We start from the raw sequence: 18,607 nt of genomic DNA, 5'->3' as shown, positions 1-18,607 counted from the left end.
GAAAGAAATGTAGGTAATAGAGAGTGTGCAGAAAAAATCTCAAGAATGATTCCAGGGACAAGCAGCCTCAATTTAACAGGGAGATTAGAGAAGCTGGGACAATTGCCTTGGAAAAGACAGGCTGAGATGAGATTGATAGAGTTATTCAAAATCTTGTGGTATTGGAACAGAGTAGGTAAAGAGAAACTGTTCCCTTTGTTGGAAGAATCACAAACTAGAGGGTACAGATTAAAGTCGTTGGCAAAGGAATCAAAGGCAATGTGAGGAAAAGCTTTTGCACAGAGTGAATGGATAGGATCTGGAATCCACTGCCTGAGTGTGTGACATCAGGAGGAAATGTCAATCGAGTCTTTCAAAAGTGATATGGATCATTATTCGAGGAAAAAGTCACAGTTACAATGAAAAAGCAGAGGAATGACACTAGGTGAATTGTTCTTAGGGAACCAGCATGGACATGACAGCCTGTAACCATCCTACGATTCCATATATCAAATATTTATATGACTATTGAATAAATGGATTTAATATCGATAACTGAATAAGTATTTTCTTTAGATAATAAAATGTGAGGCTGGATGAACACAGCAGGCCAAGCAGCATCTCAGGAGCACAAAAGCTGACGTTTCGGGCCTAGACCCTTCATCAGAGAGGGCGATGGGGGGAGGGAGCTGGAATAAATAGGGAGAGAGGGGGAGGCGGACCGAAGATGGAGAGTAAAGAAGTTTCTTTACTCTCCATCTTCGGTCCGCCTCCCCCTCTCTCCCTATTTATTCCAGCTCCCTCTCCCCATCCCCCTCTCTGATGAAGGGTCTAGGCCCGAAACGTCAGCTTTTGTGCTCCTGAGATGCTGCTTGGCCTGCTGTGTTCATCCAGCCTCACATTTTATTATCTTGGAATCTCCAGCATCTGCAGTTCCCATTATCTCTGAAGTATTTTCTTTAGCTCTATATCTAAATATGTATTTCCAATTGTTATGATATACAGACAGATAGCCGAACTGAATCACAACAATTCAGAATTGGTAGTAAATGGTGACCTCACCAGTGTTACCCAAGACCAATGAACAAATATAAACAAGCAATTAAAAATCATATTTAAGAAAGGCAAAATTCTACAAGAAAGAAATGACACCATAGTACAGTGATGGTCTGCTATTACATACAGCGATTGTTAGTCACTAATTATCCCCATTAGTAGCTATTCATTATCTCAGGCTGATTGTTATCCACTCATTTGTCTGTCCAACAGTTCTCTCTCGGGGCTCTATCACCATCTATTGTTTACTCATTCTCCCAACACCATCCTATCTTCAGCATAAAAACTATTTTTACCTAGCTACCATCAGTACTGAGGAAAGGTCACTGGACCCAAAACGTTTACTCTGATTTCTCTCCACAGATTCTGCCAGGCATTTCTGTTTTTGTTTAAGGTGTAAGTGAGCTGTGTTCACAGGCTGTTTAGGGATCTCATGAGGAGATGTTAACTAAAGAAGCTAGCACCAAGTGAGTGCAGACAATTATCAGAAGGAAATCAAGTACAGCCACGTCAACAAGGAATTTAAGAGTAGAAATCAGGTGGCCCTTTATTAAAGTTTGTGTATCTGTAAGGTTGTTGTTAAAGACAAAAGGATTGAATTTTTATTTCTGACATTTATAATCAGATTATTTCAAATATTTCTTTTATAACGTAAAAATGTCTTTTTCACTGTTGTGTTAGTAAACTTTCATGTTCTTTTGTTAAAAGAACATTGGCAACAACTGGTTAATACATTTGGTGACTCACCATCTTGCGAATAAAATTTCAAAAATAAAACTCATGGTCGAACAAGCCATGTTCCACTCTGGAATCTGACTTTTTTTATTCATTATCAGCAACTGAGATCTTAATATGCATGCACTTTCAGATAGTTTCTGGAATATACACAGAAGATCTTGTGTCATATATCGTTTCCCATTTCAAAAGGTTAGTTGTTCTGCTATTATCTCCAAAACCATTTTGCAACTGTCCAAAAAGAAACATACAAAAGTGAAAAAGATTAATTTATCTTCAATTTTTTTTCCCAGCGTGTCAGGGAAAAATGACTCAATCTCTCATGGTTCCTGCTGGCTAGCTCAGATGAACAGCTTGTAATTTAGGAGAGTGTGGGCAAGATAATGAAGTGAAGTCTAGATCAGATAAAGTACATCTAAATGTAGATTCTGTTCTTTCAACTCTTTTCCAATGCGTGTCTTAATCTCAAGTATTACTCTATCAATGTAATTTTTCTCATTTTGAGATTATTCAACCTCACTCAGTGGCCTCACAAAATATTTGTAATTTTAATACTCATTTGAGGTCAATTAGACTGTTCGTATGATGAAACTATGCCATTGTTTAAAATCACCTGAGGGCTTTTAGAAAAATTGTACACAATAGATTTTCTACTCATCCCTTTCAGACCAAAATCAGTAACATATTTCATTAGGGAACAGCTATTAATCTAGTTTACTGCACCATCTACTACTTAAAATAGGAAATTCATATGGATGTTGTCCAAGTGTATGCAAATGGTTTGAAAATTAATTATCAACAAAATATTTTCCTTTTTGACAAATTTCAAACGGGAAGACTATCCTGGAAATTATCTTTGGTCAAAGTACTGTCCTGCATCCAGAGGAACATAGTATACTAGCAAAGATGTTGCCAGATTCATTAGTAAACACATTGGGAGGAACCTTAAAGAACCTGAACAATGTGGGAATGGAAACAGAAATTGCTGGAAAAACTCAGCAGGTCTGGCAACATCTGTGGAGAGAAATCAGAGTTAACATTTTGGATCCAGATCTTCAGAACTGATGATATCGAGGGAAAGGTTGGTATATATGCAAGGGAATGGGTAGGGGAGGGGCAAGTGGTAAATAATAGGTGGAGATGGAGCCCAGAGAGAGAGAAAACAAGTTCACAGACAAAGATCAGCATGGGAGAATGAATCACTGCTAATGGGGACCACTAGTAGCTGACAATGGGCTGATTGTGGTAGCAGCCCATGTAATGATAAGGTCTGGTGTGAGGGGTTTGGGTGAAGACTTAAGAGAAGGTACTCAGGCCCTAACATGATTGAACTCGATACTGAGCCCAAAACATTGTAGGATTCCCAAGTGGAAAATGAGATATTGCTCTTCCAGCTTGTGCTGTGCTTCGCTGAAGGCAGTGTAGCAAACTCCAGATAGAGATGTTGGCCAAGGAGCACAATGGTGTGTCGAAATGGCAGGCAACAGTAAGCTCAGGATTATTTCTGCAGTCAAAATGTAGGTATTCTGCAAAGTGGTCACCCAATCTATGCCTCATCTCCCCAACGTAAAGGGGCCTGCAATGTGAGCAGTAAATACAGTAGACTATATTTAGTGAAGTGTGGGTAAATTGTTAAAGAAAAGAAGATTGCTAGAGTTTTCTTTAGATATCTAAAAGGCAAAACAGAGGCAACAGTAGACATTGGACCAGTGGAAAATGAGACCGAAGAAGTCATAACAGGGAACAAAGAAATGGTGGAAGAACTGAATAGGTACTTTGCGTCAGTTTTCACAGTGGAAGACACCAGCAGCACACTAGAACTTCAAGAGAGTCGGGGGCAGAGGTAAGCATAGCGGCCATCACTAAGAAGAAGGTGCTGGGGAAGCTGAAAGGTCTGACGGTGGATAAATCACTCCGATCTAGATGGGCTACACCCCAGAGTTCCAAAGGAGATAGCTGAAGAGATTGTAGAGGCATTGGTGGTGATGTTTGATGGGTTCACGGACACAATGGGATGAAAGGCCTTTTCTCATGCTGTGCAAACTCTGATTGCATGAGTTCTAGAGTGTTCGAATCAGGTTTGTTTTTAAAGCCTGGCACTGGGATAAGTGAGACAGATTTTGTTGTATAAATTCCAAGAGGCTGCTAATAGATATTTCTCTTCAAATTAAAACAATTCCAGTCACCATGCTGGCAGTCAGCAGCACTTTGATGATGTGCAGTTCCACATTTTCCAATGTTTACTAACACTGGGACAGGAGTTTGGATTTAATCACAGTATGGACTGATGTTAGTGCATAGTTGGAAGGGTTCTACATAAAAGTTTTGCCCAGTCTTGAGTTCTTATCTTGTGGATATACCCACAGCTCGCATTCAATATGTAGAAGGGAATTTTACATTTATGAACCACAATTGTTCGCAGAGGTATAGTTTTGTAACTATCAACTATAGTTGATAACATAAGCTTGATGACTTATCCTCTTGTAACCGTTGAAAAGGTTCACTTATTTGTTTTGCAAGATTCAAAAGGTTTAAGAATTCTGCTTTTCTCCCCCATACCTCATGCAGAATGACATCAGTTGCAAGTATAAATGGATGGGGGTACTGGGGAGGTTGGTTATCTGTCATTTTCCTGAAGTCAGCACAGAAGAATTTCTGGAGCTAGAAAGGAGATGATGAGAGCTGGTGCAGGAATTAAAAAAAAAATACACAGCACAGAACACCCTTTGGAATTTATTGTTAAGCCATGTTACAAAAAATATCACTAGCAATGTTATATTGGCAAATCAGAGTACTGTAATTACTCACCTTCATGAACAATTTTTTAAACAATTGCTTTTCCATCGCAGACTGTTTAACATCAAAGTGTTGCACCAAGTGACAAAAAAGTGACACATTTAACTCTAAGAAATGCGAGAGAAATGCTTTGCAAAGAAGTGTGAATTTCTAGTCTGTACCAAAACTATTTGCGTGTATTTAGCATGTTCATGCTAAGGGTAAGAGTTTGTATATTTTTATTGTTTAAGGCACCTTTGTTTACACTTCAGCTTTTGATTTCCAGGAAGAGAATTAATTTAAAATGAAGGCGATACGGCATTTTTGTGCCATTTTCTTGATTGGTCAGATCTGAGCTTTCCACTGTGAGGATAAATGCAAGATCAGACCATTGTTTGTATCAAACAGGTGCTCAAGTAAGTGGATCATACACTTAGTTCGACGATCAGGATGGTCAGCAGCATTCCCTGAAATTTTCTTACTGGCTACAAAAGCAAGACAGTGACTCCTCAATACCACGATCATTGAATATCCTTTATTGTCACGTGTATTCAATACAAAATACAATGAGAAGTGTGTACCTTGCTGTGCATAAGCGCCATTCACATTAACTTAGAATAAAGTAGTAAAAAAAAGGACAACTTACAGTAAAGCCAAACTTTCCTTCTTTACTACACCATGCTGCCGCCACAGTCCTGCTCCAGGCCTCCCAGCGCACACCATGCCACTGAGAGCATTCCGCAGCCCCTCTATTGCTCTGGGACTCGGGCCCACCGACAATCCAGGGACACAGCCTCTCCCATCGCTCCCGGGATGCAGCCCCTCTGTCGCAACCTCAGCGTGCCTACTCCTGCACTCTCAGTCAGCCACCTTCCCGCCTCTCACCTCAGGCTGCCTTTCCCCACTCACGTCAGGATGCCTTCTCATAGTCGCCTTGGGTCGCCTTCTCCCACTTGCCTCGGGATGCCTTCTACCATTCGCCTTGGGCCGCCTTCTCTGGCCTATTATTGCTCACATTTGCTGCCCGTGCCATACTCTGGGCTCTTCCCCACGCTGCTCTGCAGCTCACAGTCCACGAACTGCTGCTGCCCACGGTGTTATGGGGCACAAAGGCTCGATTCTCTGGACTTGCCGCCCACTCCGATGTACCAATGCTGATCGCTATGTAGGAATGTTGGAGGGGCTAAACCGAACGTTGATGTTAAGTCTGAGATTAAGTTGGATAATGACCAATGGTCTGGGATTACAGTTGTATTTAGGTCCAGGTATCCCTCCTGGTTCAAGGATCAAGGTGGATAGGTCTGGGTCTAGGAGTCATAAGCTGGAGAAGGACCAGGGTTGAGAGAACAGGTCAGATAGTAAGGGAGGTGAGGCCAGAAATTCAGAGAGAAAACTGAAGATTGGAAGTTATCTGTTTTGTCACAAGCAAAGCTCTTCTAGATCTCTATTTGGTCTTCTTTTAGTTTTCCTATCTCTAGTGTAAAAAAAGACTTCTATGCCTTATCCTTGGCAATATTCTAATCCACAATATCCGCTATTATGAAACAATGATGTCAGCAGATGATAGAAAGTAAAGATGTGTTTAAATAATTTACCTGAAAGATAGTTTAGTTTTTGATATATTCCAGGTTCTTATTTTGAAATATTAACTTTATTACAGTGGACAAATGTACGTTGAATTCTGTAGCCATTCAATGAACAATTGTGTGTTGAATATTTTAAAAAACTCAGACATCAACAGGTGACTATTTTCAATGAAAGAATTATGTTCATTTTAACTCAATTTTTCAGTTTATTTTGTGAAACCATCCATGTATTGGATGGTCTTTCATATTTATATTAGGGTTGTTTTCCCTGACCATTGGTATCTAGTTTTCAAGGATGCAAATATAATAGTGAAAAAAAACCTTCAGTATAGATCTTCAGGAGGTCAAGTCAGCTAGTGGTACAGACTTGAATTATGGAAATCATGAGAAGCTGAACTGGGAAGTGCCGCGGTGTCTAAGCTGGTTGACCTCTTTTCAGTCCTCTTTGTATACCTAGGCATCCAAAAATGAGGTATGAACGACTGGGGTGGGAGGGGGGCAGTGGTGGTGACCGAGTTGCAATCCGTAATCCACTTAAAGGTGATAAAGTTGCTCTTTGTTTAATAATGCATTATAGGTGGTAGATCCCCTAATGATGATCACAATTAAAGCCCAAAGGTTTAACACCTTTCAAATTTGAAAGTGATTCATGGAAGTGTACTGGTGATTTAATAATATTAAATTCCACGTTAACCTTTAGCAGTCTTTGTATATTTTATGCCTGCACACCATAACGAGCCTCATAATGATGAGCAAATATCAGAAATTTGTGTTTCACATTGCGATTATTATGTTTAGTTGTTTGCTATCTTCAAGCACACCTTTTTCTATTTGGGAATAGTGGGGAAGTTTTGGAAAGATTAACAAACTGATAATCTAACTAATTTCAGCCACATCATGATTGCTCCTTCAGTGGCTAACAAATTCTGGACACTTGACCCTGGAGCTTCTGGTTCAGACTGAGGGCTGCCCCCTATTGAGCTGGTCAGTTGACACCTCAGTGCTGGCCATTAATTCAAATGGTTGAAAAGTCATGGTCAAATCATTAGGCCCCAAGTGACATGCGCTCAGCTATGTGAAGTCTGAAAATTAAACTTCATATTTTCTGTTAACAAATAAATACAAAATTCTGAATGATTGAATATTCCGCAATATTGAAAGAACATATACTTATGTTTTTGTTTTATTAAGCAAAAACATTTAAGCTTGTTTTTCCATTTCTAAAAATTGGTGAAAACCACTGAACCAGAGTATCTGAATTAAGTGTCTAAAAATTAGCATGTGGGAAAGGAACAGGCAGCAATGTGCAAAATCCTATGTAAATATTGGGAATGAGTAGTCTCTGTTGAGAGGTTATTGGGTTGACCCCAATGGAAAAAAATTAACAATTATCTCTTGAGATCTTGTAAAGAGGCCAAAATGTTCACCAGCTGACATGTGGGAACTTGCAGTGTGGCTATAGCTTTTCTACATTAATAACCTTGTTTAGAGTGGGGTGGATATTTCAGTCTCTAATCAGCATACAAAACATCTGGGAAAGACAATGATTGTTGGAGAAAGGTCTTTGCCTATTTTTATGAGCATGTTAATTCATCTGTCAGCATTATGCAAAAGCTACAAAATTTGGCTCCCAGATGCTTTAAAGTAGTCTGCACGTCTGGAAAAAATTGTATACTGCACAGAAGGGTACTACTGTGTACTTAAAGACGTAATTGTCAAAATGATTATGACTGTTTTCAGGATTCATGGAAATAGCAAACAAAACTGTGCCCCTAAGGAAACCCTTTTCAACTAAAGTAATGGTATGACAAATAGAACATCTATCTAGTCCTTTGCTCTGGAATTTCTTTCCTAAACCCCTCCAATGCTTTACCTTTCTCTTCACCTCTATTCCATTTTGAGGGCTTGCTCGGAGCAGTGTCAGACATACCTAAAAATGTGACATCAACTTGGTAAATGTAAGCCACTGGACCACTTGCATGCTATATAAGAAAAAATATCGTAAAATAAACCAGACTAAGCAATCTCACAGTCAACAGATCCAGTCTAAACTATATGTGCCTTGCCACATCAAGTGGTAACTGATGGTGAACAATTAAACAATTAACAGAAGGTGGAGCTCAAAAATGGAAAATCCAAGATGTCAGTGCCAAATTATTTGCATCCACATTCAGCCAGAAGTGCCAAGTCATCCCTTTTGGCCTCCTCCTGATGCCAAGGCTTCAATTCAGAACACATGATGTCAAGAAACAACCGAAGACACCAGATGCCACCATGTCTATGGGCCCATACTAATCCAGGCTAATTCTCAGCCAAGTTTCAGCACAGTTACAACATTGGCTTCTTCTTGACAATGTGGAAAATTGCCTAGGTATGTCCTGTACACACAAAGCAGGACAAATACAATCCAGCCAGTTACCATCCTATTAGTCTACTCTCGATCATCAGTAAAGCAATGGAAAGAGTTATCGACAGTGCTCACAAAGGACTAACTTGCTCACTGATGTTACATTTACTTTCCAGCAGGGCCATTTGACTCTTGACCTCCTTGGACCTTGGCCAAAACATGGACAAAAGATCTCCAGAAGTGGAGGTGACAATGCCTGCCCATGACATCAAAGTAGCATAAGTATGACTTCAAGGAACCCTGGCAAAACTGCTGACAATGGGAATCGGGGCATGGTTCTCCACTGGCTGCAGTCATATTAGTACAAAGGAATTTGGTTGTGGATTTTGGAGGCAATTACCTCAGACCCAGGTCATCTCTGCTGGAGTTCCTCAGAGTAACTTCTAGGCACAATCACCTTCAGCTGCTTCATCGATGACCTTCCCTCCATTATGTTCTCAGAAGTGTTGATGTTTTCTGCCATTTATGACACTTTAGATATTGAAGCAACCTGTGTCCATATGCACCAAGATATGGACGACTTCTTGGCTTTGATTGATAAGCACCAAGTAATATTTGCATCACACAAGTGCCTGGCAATGATCAGCTCCAACAAAAGATAACCTAACCATCACGGCTGGATATCCAAAGGCCCCACCATCACTAAATTGACCAGACTATTTGGACTGGCACTTAAAAACTGTGGCTACAAGAGCAGGTCTGTGACTAGAAATTCTGCAGCGAGTAACTCAATCTCTGACTCGCCAAAACCTGTCCATCACCTGCAAGGTACAAGTCAGGAGTGTGAAGCTCTCCATTTGCCTGATTAAATGCAGCTTCAGGACAGAGCAGTCCACTTGATTAACACTCCCTCTCTGCTGCCTTCAACATTCATTCTCCTCACCCTGATGCACAATGACAGAATTGTGTACCATTTACAGGATGCACTGCAGCAATTCGGCAAGGCTCCTTTGATGGCATTTTCTAAACTCATGACCTCTCCAACCTAGAGGGATAAGAGCAGCAACTGTATGGGGACACTGTAACTTGCAAGTTCCCCTCAAGCTCACACATCATTTTGACATGGAACTATATTGCCATTACTTTAATGTTGCTCATTCAAAATCCAGAAATTCCCTTTCTGACAGTGTCATGACTATCTCTGCATTTTAAGAATGAGGTGGTTCAGGAAGATAGCCACCACTTCCTTCGCAAAGGAATTTAAGGTTAATGCTGGCCTAAACAGCGATGCCCACGTCCCATGAAAGAATAACAAAAAGTACCCAAATTTTAATCAAGTTTTTGTTCACCTCCTTTGCCATAGAAATCATGTTTTTCTTATTCCTTTGGCATGTAATTTTGGACTTCCTTTATATGACTGGCACTATGTAATTGCGGGTGGTTATTTTTGTTGTCATTGATTAAAACATGGTGGGTAACAGTTTCCATTTTAGACAAATACAAGTTGTGGCTACAGAATTAGCTGCCACTCATTTGCAAAATCCTTATCATTGAACTGCAAGCAACTAACTTTGTCAAAGGAAGCACATTTTGAATAAATGCTCAAGTTATTATTAACAATAACCTGCTTGCCTACTTTCCCTTTACACTGTCCTTAATAGGCTTGTGGAATCCTTGTAGAACACAGACATGAAATAAAATTTGTTCTTATTAAGCTTCCATCAATTTACAAATTCCACTTTGGTGATATATGATTTAAAATAAATATTGTTTTATTTTTGAACAACTAATCAAGCATCAGTGGTGTTGATATTTGGGTTGAAAGATAAAAACAATCTTGTAAACAAAACATGAACTCTCTCATTGCTTTCAATAGGAAAGTTAAACAATAATTTCTCATGCACGTTTCATATTAACAATATTCTGAAGAAAAGCATTATACTTTGTTCAATAAATATTTGATACTGTAAAGCTTTACCTCCTACAAAGACCTTCTCTAGATAATCAATAATTTGGTCGTAATCACTGATGATATTGTCCCCATGGATCAGTACTGGCACTTCTTCACCTAGGTTCAGGCGCATAAACCATGGTTCCTTGTGTTCAGTTAATGGTAAACTAACATCTCGTTCATCACATTGCACACCTTTCTCTGCAATCAGTAGACGGACCTGAAACAAAGGGACACTTTTCATATTACATGACCATAACATGAAATCTGTAAATTAGTCCTGAAATAATGATTTGGGGAAGGAAGCATATTGGTTTGCATATTTGCTTTAAAAAAGCACTGCCAAGACAAAAAAATTTTTAAAGACATATTTGTGCTACAATCCCTGTTGGGAAACATAAACCAAATGACCAACTTTACCAAATGACTTCCAAATTACAAAAAGAATTCACTTCTTGTAACTTTTACTTCAACATCAATCAGAACCAATGCAAATTAAACATTAATTAACAGGGATGCTTCACATAAAAAGGCAAGTTTCACAGAACAAAGACATACCCTACACAAGTTAAAGTACTCACATCACACTCTGCGTAAATGTGATACCACGTGCAAATTCAAAGTTCTCTAACTTGGTTATTATAATTAGATCTCTCACTTTCCCACTCAATCAATTTAATCCTCAAGTCGTGTTCACTGGCAGCTGTACTTTATCCAAGGTTTCTGGAGATGGTGGTCATCTAAATGGCATACTCCTGCTGAATCTTCATAGAAAGCTTCATAACAGTCTTGATTGCACAGATGCCCCAGAGACTCCTTTAATAAATCTCATTAAATGGTTTGGGCAGCTCTAGAAAAACTGAATGACAGGAGTAAAATTGTTCAAATCACAATCCCTACAGTAACACAACGTTCAGCTTTCTGTCTCTTTTAACTGCACACTCAGCTTCTTGTTAAATGCCTTCTCTGTTCTTCACTGCTGCATTCTAGAGGCTGTGGCACTGTTGTCTGTCTTTCAGTTGAAATGTTAACCTGAGACCCTATATGACCCTGTAGCTAGTCAAACATCCCTATGATACTATTTTGAAGTGAGGAAGTTACCCCAGTGTCCTTTGCGGTCAATATTCATCTCTCAGTCAATTTCACAGAAATATTACAACAAAACAAATAACTGTGGATGTTGGAGATCTGAAACAAAAACAGAAATTGCTGACGAAAATCAGCAGATCTGGCAGCATCTGTGGGGAGAAAGCAGAGTTAACATTTGGAATTCAGTGATTCTTCAACAGGACTGATGAAGAGTTCTGACGAAGAGTCACCAGCCTTGAAATGTTTAAATCATGGCCACATCTCTTCTCGGAATCCCCATTATTAAGAAGTTTCTCTCTGCTCCAACGCACTTTCCGTTCTGACCATTGTTCTTGCTTTCCATCATTTAATTTTCTGTTCTAGTATTTTATGGAGTATTTGCCCAAATCCACTTCCAGAGCCACATCTCATTCCTCAGTGACCACCTCCAGCTCAGACTCACACCATGTGGATTCCAACTGAAGTTTCATCCTTTGTGTTTCGAAGCCAGCCAGGATCACAAGTATCTCTGTGATGCATAACAATCCTCAGACAGATGTACTTGTCACATCCTGAGATCTGCACTCACTGTTATGCAGCGCTGTAAGCACATTCTCGACCTCTCTCTGCATCAGCACCGCCTCATGCCAGCTCAGGGCTATTCTGCCTCCCACTCCCACTTCAGTCTCTGCCTGCTCCATGTTCTAAAAAGAAACTTCTATCTCTTCCTACCAGGAATTAAGGGAATCAGGAATGAAGAGTCACCAGACTCAAAACATGAACACTGCCTTCTTCCCACAGATGCTGCTAGACCTGCTAAGTTTTGCCAGCAAGTTCTGTTTTTGTTTCACAAAAATATTTTCAGATCATTATCAAGCTGCTTTTTCTGGGAACTTGCTTTGTGGAAATTGTCTGCCATGCATCCTACATTTCAACAGTCATCACACTTCCAAAGTACTTTTTTCTGGCTGTATAGTGTCTTGGAACATCTGGTCTTGGAAATTTGATTTAATCTCTGGAATTCCATGGGAATAGTTTTCACTCTTAAATCCTTCCAGTGTTGGTGATTACAATAAAAATTACTGTTTTCAAAAATAATTTCTTAATTGTTTGCACAGTTTGCAATGAATAATTCAAGGTGGGACATATGCATAGGTCTAAATTTTGCAGGTGACAGATGAGAAATAATTTTACACATTTTAATTTGTCATCATCATTACCAACATCCACTAATGTGAGACAATTCTTATAGGAGATGATAAGAAGTGATAGGTGCACCTAATTAAACTGAGAAGTTCTGACTGGTTATTTTTAAATTGTACTCTTTATCTCATTGGTGTGTCCTTCACAGGAAAATTTTTACTGATATAATTTAGATCAACATTACTTTTGCAATACTCTTAAGTTTTCGAATTAAATCCTAAAAATAAAAATGCTGGCTTATGCTACTTTGGAAATATAAATTTCTTATCATTTATTGTTACTAGTGGCCACAATGCAGCATCCTGTAAGTTTTTCATATTGTTTGAGATTCAAAAAATTACATTGGTTGTTTCAGTTCCTTATGACCCTACATTCAGGAAAAATTACTCACATTTTTGGCTGAAGGCTTCCTTAATTGCTTTAATGTTAATTTCACTGGATTCTTCAAGAATTGAGAAGACTAATTGTATCATGTATAATGCATGCTTTGGTCAATTCCAAGCTAAGGTTGCAAAGGAGCCTAAAATGGGAGCTGCATCAAAATGTGTGTTGACCCGGTGCTTTTGCATCCTGGACATAACTGGGCAGAGGGAGGAAAGTGACAGGACTCCCACCTCACTGCCTCACACTGATGGAATGCTCTTCCACAGTCCACAACTAGCCATCCGGGAGGCATTAAATTCTGTCCTATATTGCCAAAGATAATTCATTAGCTATTAAGGCCTTGGAACATCCAGTTTACATGAAATATGCTGGGTAAGTATTTTCTTATGCTGCCATTTTTGAGACAGTCTGAATTCAATTCATTTTAATTAAGACAAAATGTACATTATTATTGTAACTTCACTGTATTTCCTCTGAGTTCTAGTTGTTGTGTTGCCAACAAAAATGCAAGCATAGGAATAAGATGCAGCGAAAAGGAAGAAATTTAACACCAAGTGTAAAAATCAAAAACTAAAACTGAGTTGATGAAGCAAGGGAACTCATAGCATTACATATACCAAAAAGCAGTATAGGAAAACCCAGATTATCGCTTCAGAGTAAACAAGAAAAATGTTTCCAAAGAGCGTGAGATACAAGTTAATGATGAATCAATTTAACAGGCAGTGAGAAGAACCTTTTACTTATATAATTAGAATTATATGTCAGACAGGATACAAGAGATAATAAAGTTAGATATGTTTAAAATGTGTTAGATTCTGTGGAAGGAGCAATACTGGATTAAAGGAATTTGCTTTAATGGGGCAAGTAGTATTTCCTTATCTGTGATTCCTTTGTTATGATGTTATTAGACTGATTAACTGGACCTGCAAATATATACTTCAGGTCTGAAAACACTACATTCATATCCAAAATTACTTATTTAAAAATTTGGGAAAGAACTGATCATTTGAACATGATTAAATTTATTTATGAATCTCAAAAAAGGGGCAAAATTATTTGTTCCATCAAATCTGATATTTTCACAAGCCATATGGAATAGTCACATTATATACCTTAATCTACCTATTTATTCTGTTGAAGGAAAAATTTAAATTTGGAATTGCTATCTCTCCAATTATCCAATATTGGTTAGCTATCCCATCCTCCAGAGCAGGAGCACAGTAAGCACTGTGCCATTTGGAGTACTAGACTTCAAATTCTCTTACCCTTTTTTTAACCAGATAGTTATCCAAAACATTAGCCCAGAGCTGAGAGGTTTGCTTAAAACCTTTCAAAACATAATGGCTTGGAGTTTTGTTGCCAGTGGCAAACTTAGACTTGCCAAAAAAGTGTGAAATCTCTCGAAGCAAGAATTTCACCTAATTCACATTGTAGTGATTACTGCATCTGATTACTGTGTTCTCTATTGGCGATGTCCAAGCACAGAGTGAGAGCGCTTATAATCAGGCTTTCCAAGCAGTCAATCACATCAGAGGATTTTCATAGGCACTCAAGAAGGAGAGAAATGCAATAAAAAGATCAGTTAAAATGAGGCCAAAAAGATGCGGCAAAGATAAAAGATAAAACTTTGACCTTTCTTCACACACTTATTTGGAACAAATACACGAGATGTATTTACACGCAGTTCAAACTCATGAAAATCTAAATTAAAAATGAAAGCATAAAATCGTTCACTTTGGAAGGAAAACTGAAAGAGAATCATGTCATCTAAACATGAGAGATATCAAAGCTTCAAGTTAGAATGGGATTTGGGTGTCCATTTGCATAGTCATAAAAGGTTAGAATATAGGCACACTAAGTAACTAGGAAGGCAAATTGAATGTTATTGTTTATTGTAGGGAGAGCTGAGTACAAAAGTAAGCAGGTAGTGCTTCAGTTATTCAGGGCATTAGCGAGACAACATCTGGAATGCTAATTACAGTATCGGTCACCTTACATATGCAAGGACACAGTCATACAGTCATACAGCATGGAAACAGACCCTTCAGTCCAAGCCGATCATAATTCCAAACTAAACTAGTCCGACCTGTCTGCACTTGGCCCATATCCCTCCAAACTCAAATTCATGCAATTATCTAAATGTCTTCCAAACACTGTAACTGTACCAACATCCACAACTTCCTCTGGAAGTTCATTCTGCACATGAACTACTCTCTGTGTAAAAAAATTGCCCCCATGTCTTTTTTAAAGTCTTTCTCCTCTCACCCTAAATATATGCCCCCTAGTCTTGAAATCCCCCTAACCCTGGGAAAAGATTCACCTTATCTATACGCTTCATGACTTTATAAACCTTTTTAAGGTCACCCCTCAAAATCCTAAGCTCCAGTGAAAAAAGTACCAGCATCTCTACCCTCCATTCATGGTAACATCCTGGTAAATCCCTTCTGAACCCTCTCCAGCTTAATAACATCCTTTGTCACAAGGCGACCAGAACTGGACACAGTCCTCCAGAAGAAGCCTCAACAATGTCTTGTACAATCTCAACATAGCGTCTCAACTCCTATACTCAAGGGCATGTGTGTTAAATGCCTTTTTAATCACACTATCTATATGTGGCACAAACGTCAAATAATTATGCATGTGAACAACAAGGTCTCTCTGTTCTACAACACCGCACAAGGCCTTACTTTTAATTGTATAAATCCTGTTCATATTTCTTTCACAAGAATGCAATACCTCACATTTATCCAAATTAAACTCCATTTGCCACTCTTCAGCCCATTGACCCAATTGATCAAGATCTGTTTGTAATCTCAGATAACCTTCACTGTCCACTGTACTTACAAAATACCAATTTTGGTGTCATTGCAACAAACTAATCATGCTTTCTATATTCTCACCTAAGTCATTTATGTAAATGACAAACAAATGTGGACCCAGCATTGATCCCTGTGGCACACTGCTGGTCACAGGCCTCCAGTCCGAAAAACAACCTTCCACTATCAGTGATAATGGGAACTGCAGATGCTGGAGAATCCAAGATAACAATGTGTGGAGCTGGATGAACACAGCAGGCCAAGCAGCATCTCAGGAGCACAAAAGCTGATGTTTCAGGCCTAGACCCTTCATCAGATAAAGGGTCTGTGTTCATCCAGCTCCACACTTTGTTATCTTCCACTATCACTCTTTGTTTCCAGCCGTTAAACCAATTTGTATCCAATTGGCAAGCTCACACTGGATCCCATATGATCTAACTTTATTAAACAGTTTATCATGTGGAACTTTGTCAAAGACTTTATAAAGTCCAAGTAAAAAATTTCTACTGCGCTGCACTGATCAAGTCTTTTGGTTACTTCCTCAAGAAACTCAATCAAATTTGTCAGACACGATTTCCCTCACACAAAACCATGCTGACTATCCCTAATCATTCCTTGCTTCTCCAAATACATATCCATCCTATCTTTCAGGATCCCCTCCAACAACTTACCCACTACTGAAGTCAGATTCACAGGTCTATAGTTCCCCACTTCTCCTTACAACTGTTTTTTAAACAAAGGCACAACATTAGCCATTCTCCAGTCATGAAAATGTGTTTGAAGCAGCTCAGAGAAGGTTACTAGAATAATAACTGGTATGGGTGGAGTTATTTTATTGTTCACTCATGAGATAAGGGTAGAATAGATATAGAAAGGATTTTCAGATCTTGTGAAAATCTCAAAGGAGATATTCTTGTTTAAAAGTTAGGTGTTATCCATTTAAAACAAAGGAGACTTCTTTTTCTCACAATTCTCTTCTTCCAAAGGTGGTGGAGGCAGAATCTTATTTAAGGATTTTATTTTTAAGGTAAAGGTAGACGTATTCTTGATTAGCAAGAGGATGAAAGCTTGTTGGAGTAAGAAGGTTGTGGAATTGAGGTTAAAATCAAGTCAACCATGATTTACATGACGATTGGAGTAGACTTGAAGGGGCTGAGTGGCCTCCTGTTGCTCCTAATTCTTTCGGATGAGAAGTTTATTCCAAACTCTGGAAGACCATATCATTTTTCATTGTTTTATGCATCATTAGCAGAATTTTAAAAAGAACTAGATCATTGCTGATATAAAATACAATGTGCTGTAGTGGTTGAAGAATTTTCAGTGAAACAGTGAACAGTCAGTGATGTACCATACAAAATCTGCAAGTACTGCTCATAATTTAAGATATGCTGAGCTGTGGATGTATTTTCATAGAAAAATTTCTTTGAAAAAAATCACAAGTGCAATTGGTGTACATTCTAAAGCCAATACATTGTTTTTACCTTTTTAACCTTCTACAGTGAGCTGAGAAATATTAGAAATGTAATGCTTTTATGTTTAAATCAGATTTGATACATTTCCAAAACTGTTTGTGAACCTCCAGTGCTTTTCCCTAAAACAGAGGCCCACTACTTATGGCAATAGTACACAAAAGAGAAGGGAGTAAGAAACATGTGAAGAAGTAAATGGCTTTAGGGCCTGCTGACGTTTTCCATTCCTGATGGATCATTAAATGTGTCTCCATAGCATTTGGGTTTTGGACATTACAAAACCAGCTTAGCAGTGAAATGGCCTCAGAAAAAGTCCAGGTTCTTCTGAAAACAATCCTCCAACCTTTACGAAAGCCAAGAGCAGTGAGTTCATTGTCTGTGATTCACCAAGGAAGTGGCCAAAGAACTCTGTCATCACTTTGAATCAGTCCTGCGATTTCAGAACAGAAATAAGATAATCCTACAGTGCTGCTGAAGTTGACTGTGGCCCTAAATGTGTGATCAGAACTTTCCAGGTTGGAATAGGTCACATTGTTAACTTCCCCTAATATGGCTTTTATTGTTGATAGAGGCTCTGTATGTTGAGAGGTCTTCATTGTTTACCATCTGGAGTGCAGGAGCACTGTGGATGTGACTTTTCCAGGGTAACAGACTTTCCAGTGATGCAGAGTTGTCATCAAACAGCATGTACACCTCTTTAAGAATACCCTCTCAATGCTGACACATACTGTAAGTGCATCCCTCATTCAGTTACTGTGAGACCAAAGTCAGTATATTGTTGATGATGCTGCATTAATGTTCTAACAATGTTTAAACGATTGTAACAGTCCATGGGTAGGTACTAGATGACAAACGTTAAATAATTCCCTTCCATGATTCCACTACACACTGTCAGTTTTCAACAAGAAACCATTTTGTCACAAAAGAATGTCATTGAGCAGATTACTGGGATTTTGGATCAATGCTTCCATTGCCTTGGTTATTCATGAGGCACCCTCTAGAATTTGCCACAGTGGGAGTCACAATCCATGCTAGTTTGTTGCATCCTGTTGCAATCTGGCTATCATGACAACATTATCCTGGGCACTAGGGTTTATCGTGGCACTTTAGAACAGGAAGAGAGGAGGCAGCCAGCATATTCAATATCTCATCATACCTCTGGAATGGAGAAACACAACAATATTCACAATCCTGAAATAAAAGCCTCGACAAACCAACTAATATATTGGAACCTTATC

The 18,607-nt window shown here is 38.8% G+C and overlaps 2 protein-coding genes across 2 annotated transcripts in view; one reads left to right on the top strand and one right to left on the bottom strand.

Annotated features, from left to right (window-relative positions):
• The window catches only part of fitm2 (fat storage inducing transmembrane protein 2), a 275,264-nt gene that overhangs the window by 243,345 nt on the left and 13,312 nt on the right, over window positions 1–18,607 (top strand). The gene's annotated exons all lie outside the window — the stretch shown is intronic.
• Window positions 1–18,607, bottom strand: part of gdap1l1 (ganglioside induced differentiation associated protein 1-like 1) — a 51,808-nt gene that overhangs the window by 28,182 nt on the left and 5,019 nt on the right. The window contains exon 2 of the mRNA XM_048550008.2: window positions 10,457–10,649. Within this exon, the coding sequence (XP_048405965.1) occupies window positions 10,457–10,649 (193 nt within the window). The remainder of the gene's footprint in view (window positions 1–10,456; window positions 10,650–18,607) is intronic.

The sequence above is a fragment of the Stegostoma tigrinum genome, chromosome 19 (assembly GCF_030684315.1).
Source record: "Stegostoma tigrinum isolate sSteTig4 chromosome 19, sSteTig4.hap1, whole genome shotgun sequence".
Classification (NCBI taxonomy): Eukaryota; Metazoa; Chordata; class Chondrichthyes; order Orectolobiformes; family Stegostomatidae; genus Stegostoma; species Stegostoma tigrinum.
This window is presented reverse-complemented; position numbering and strand designations above follow the sequence as displayed.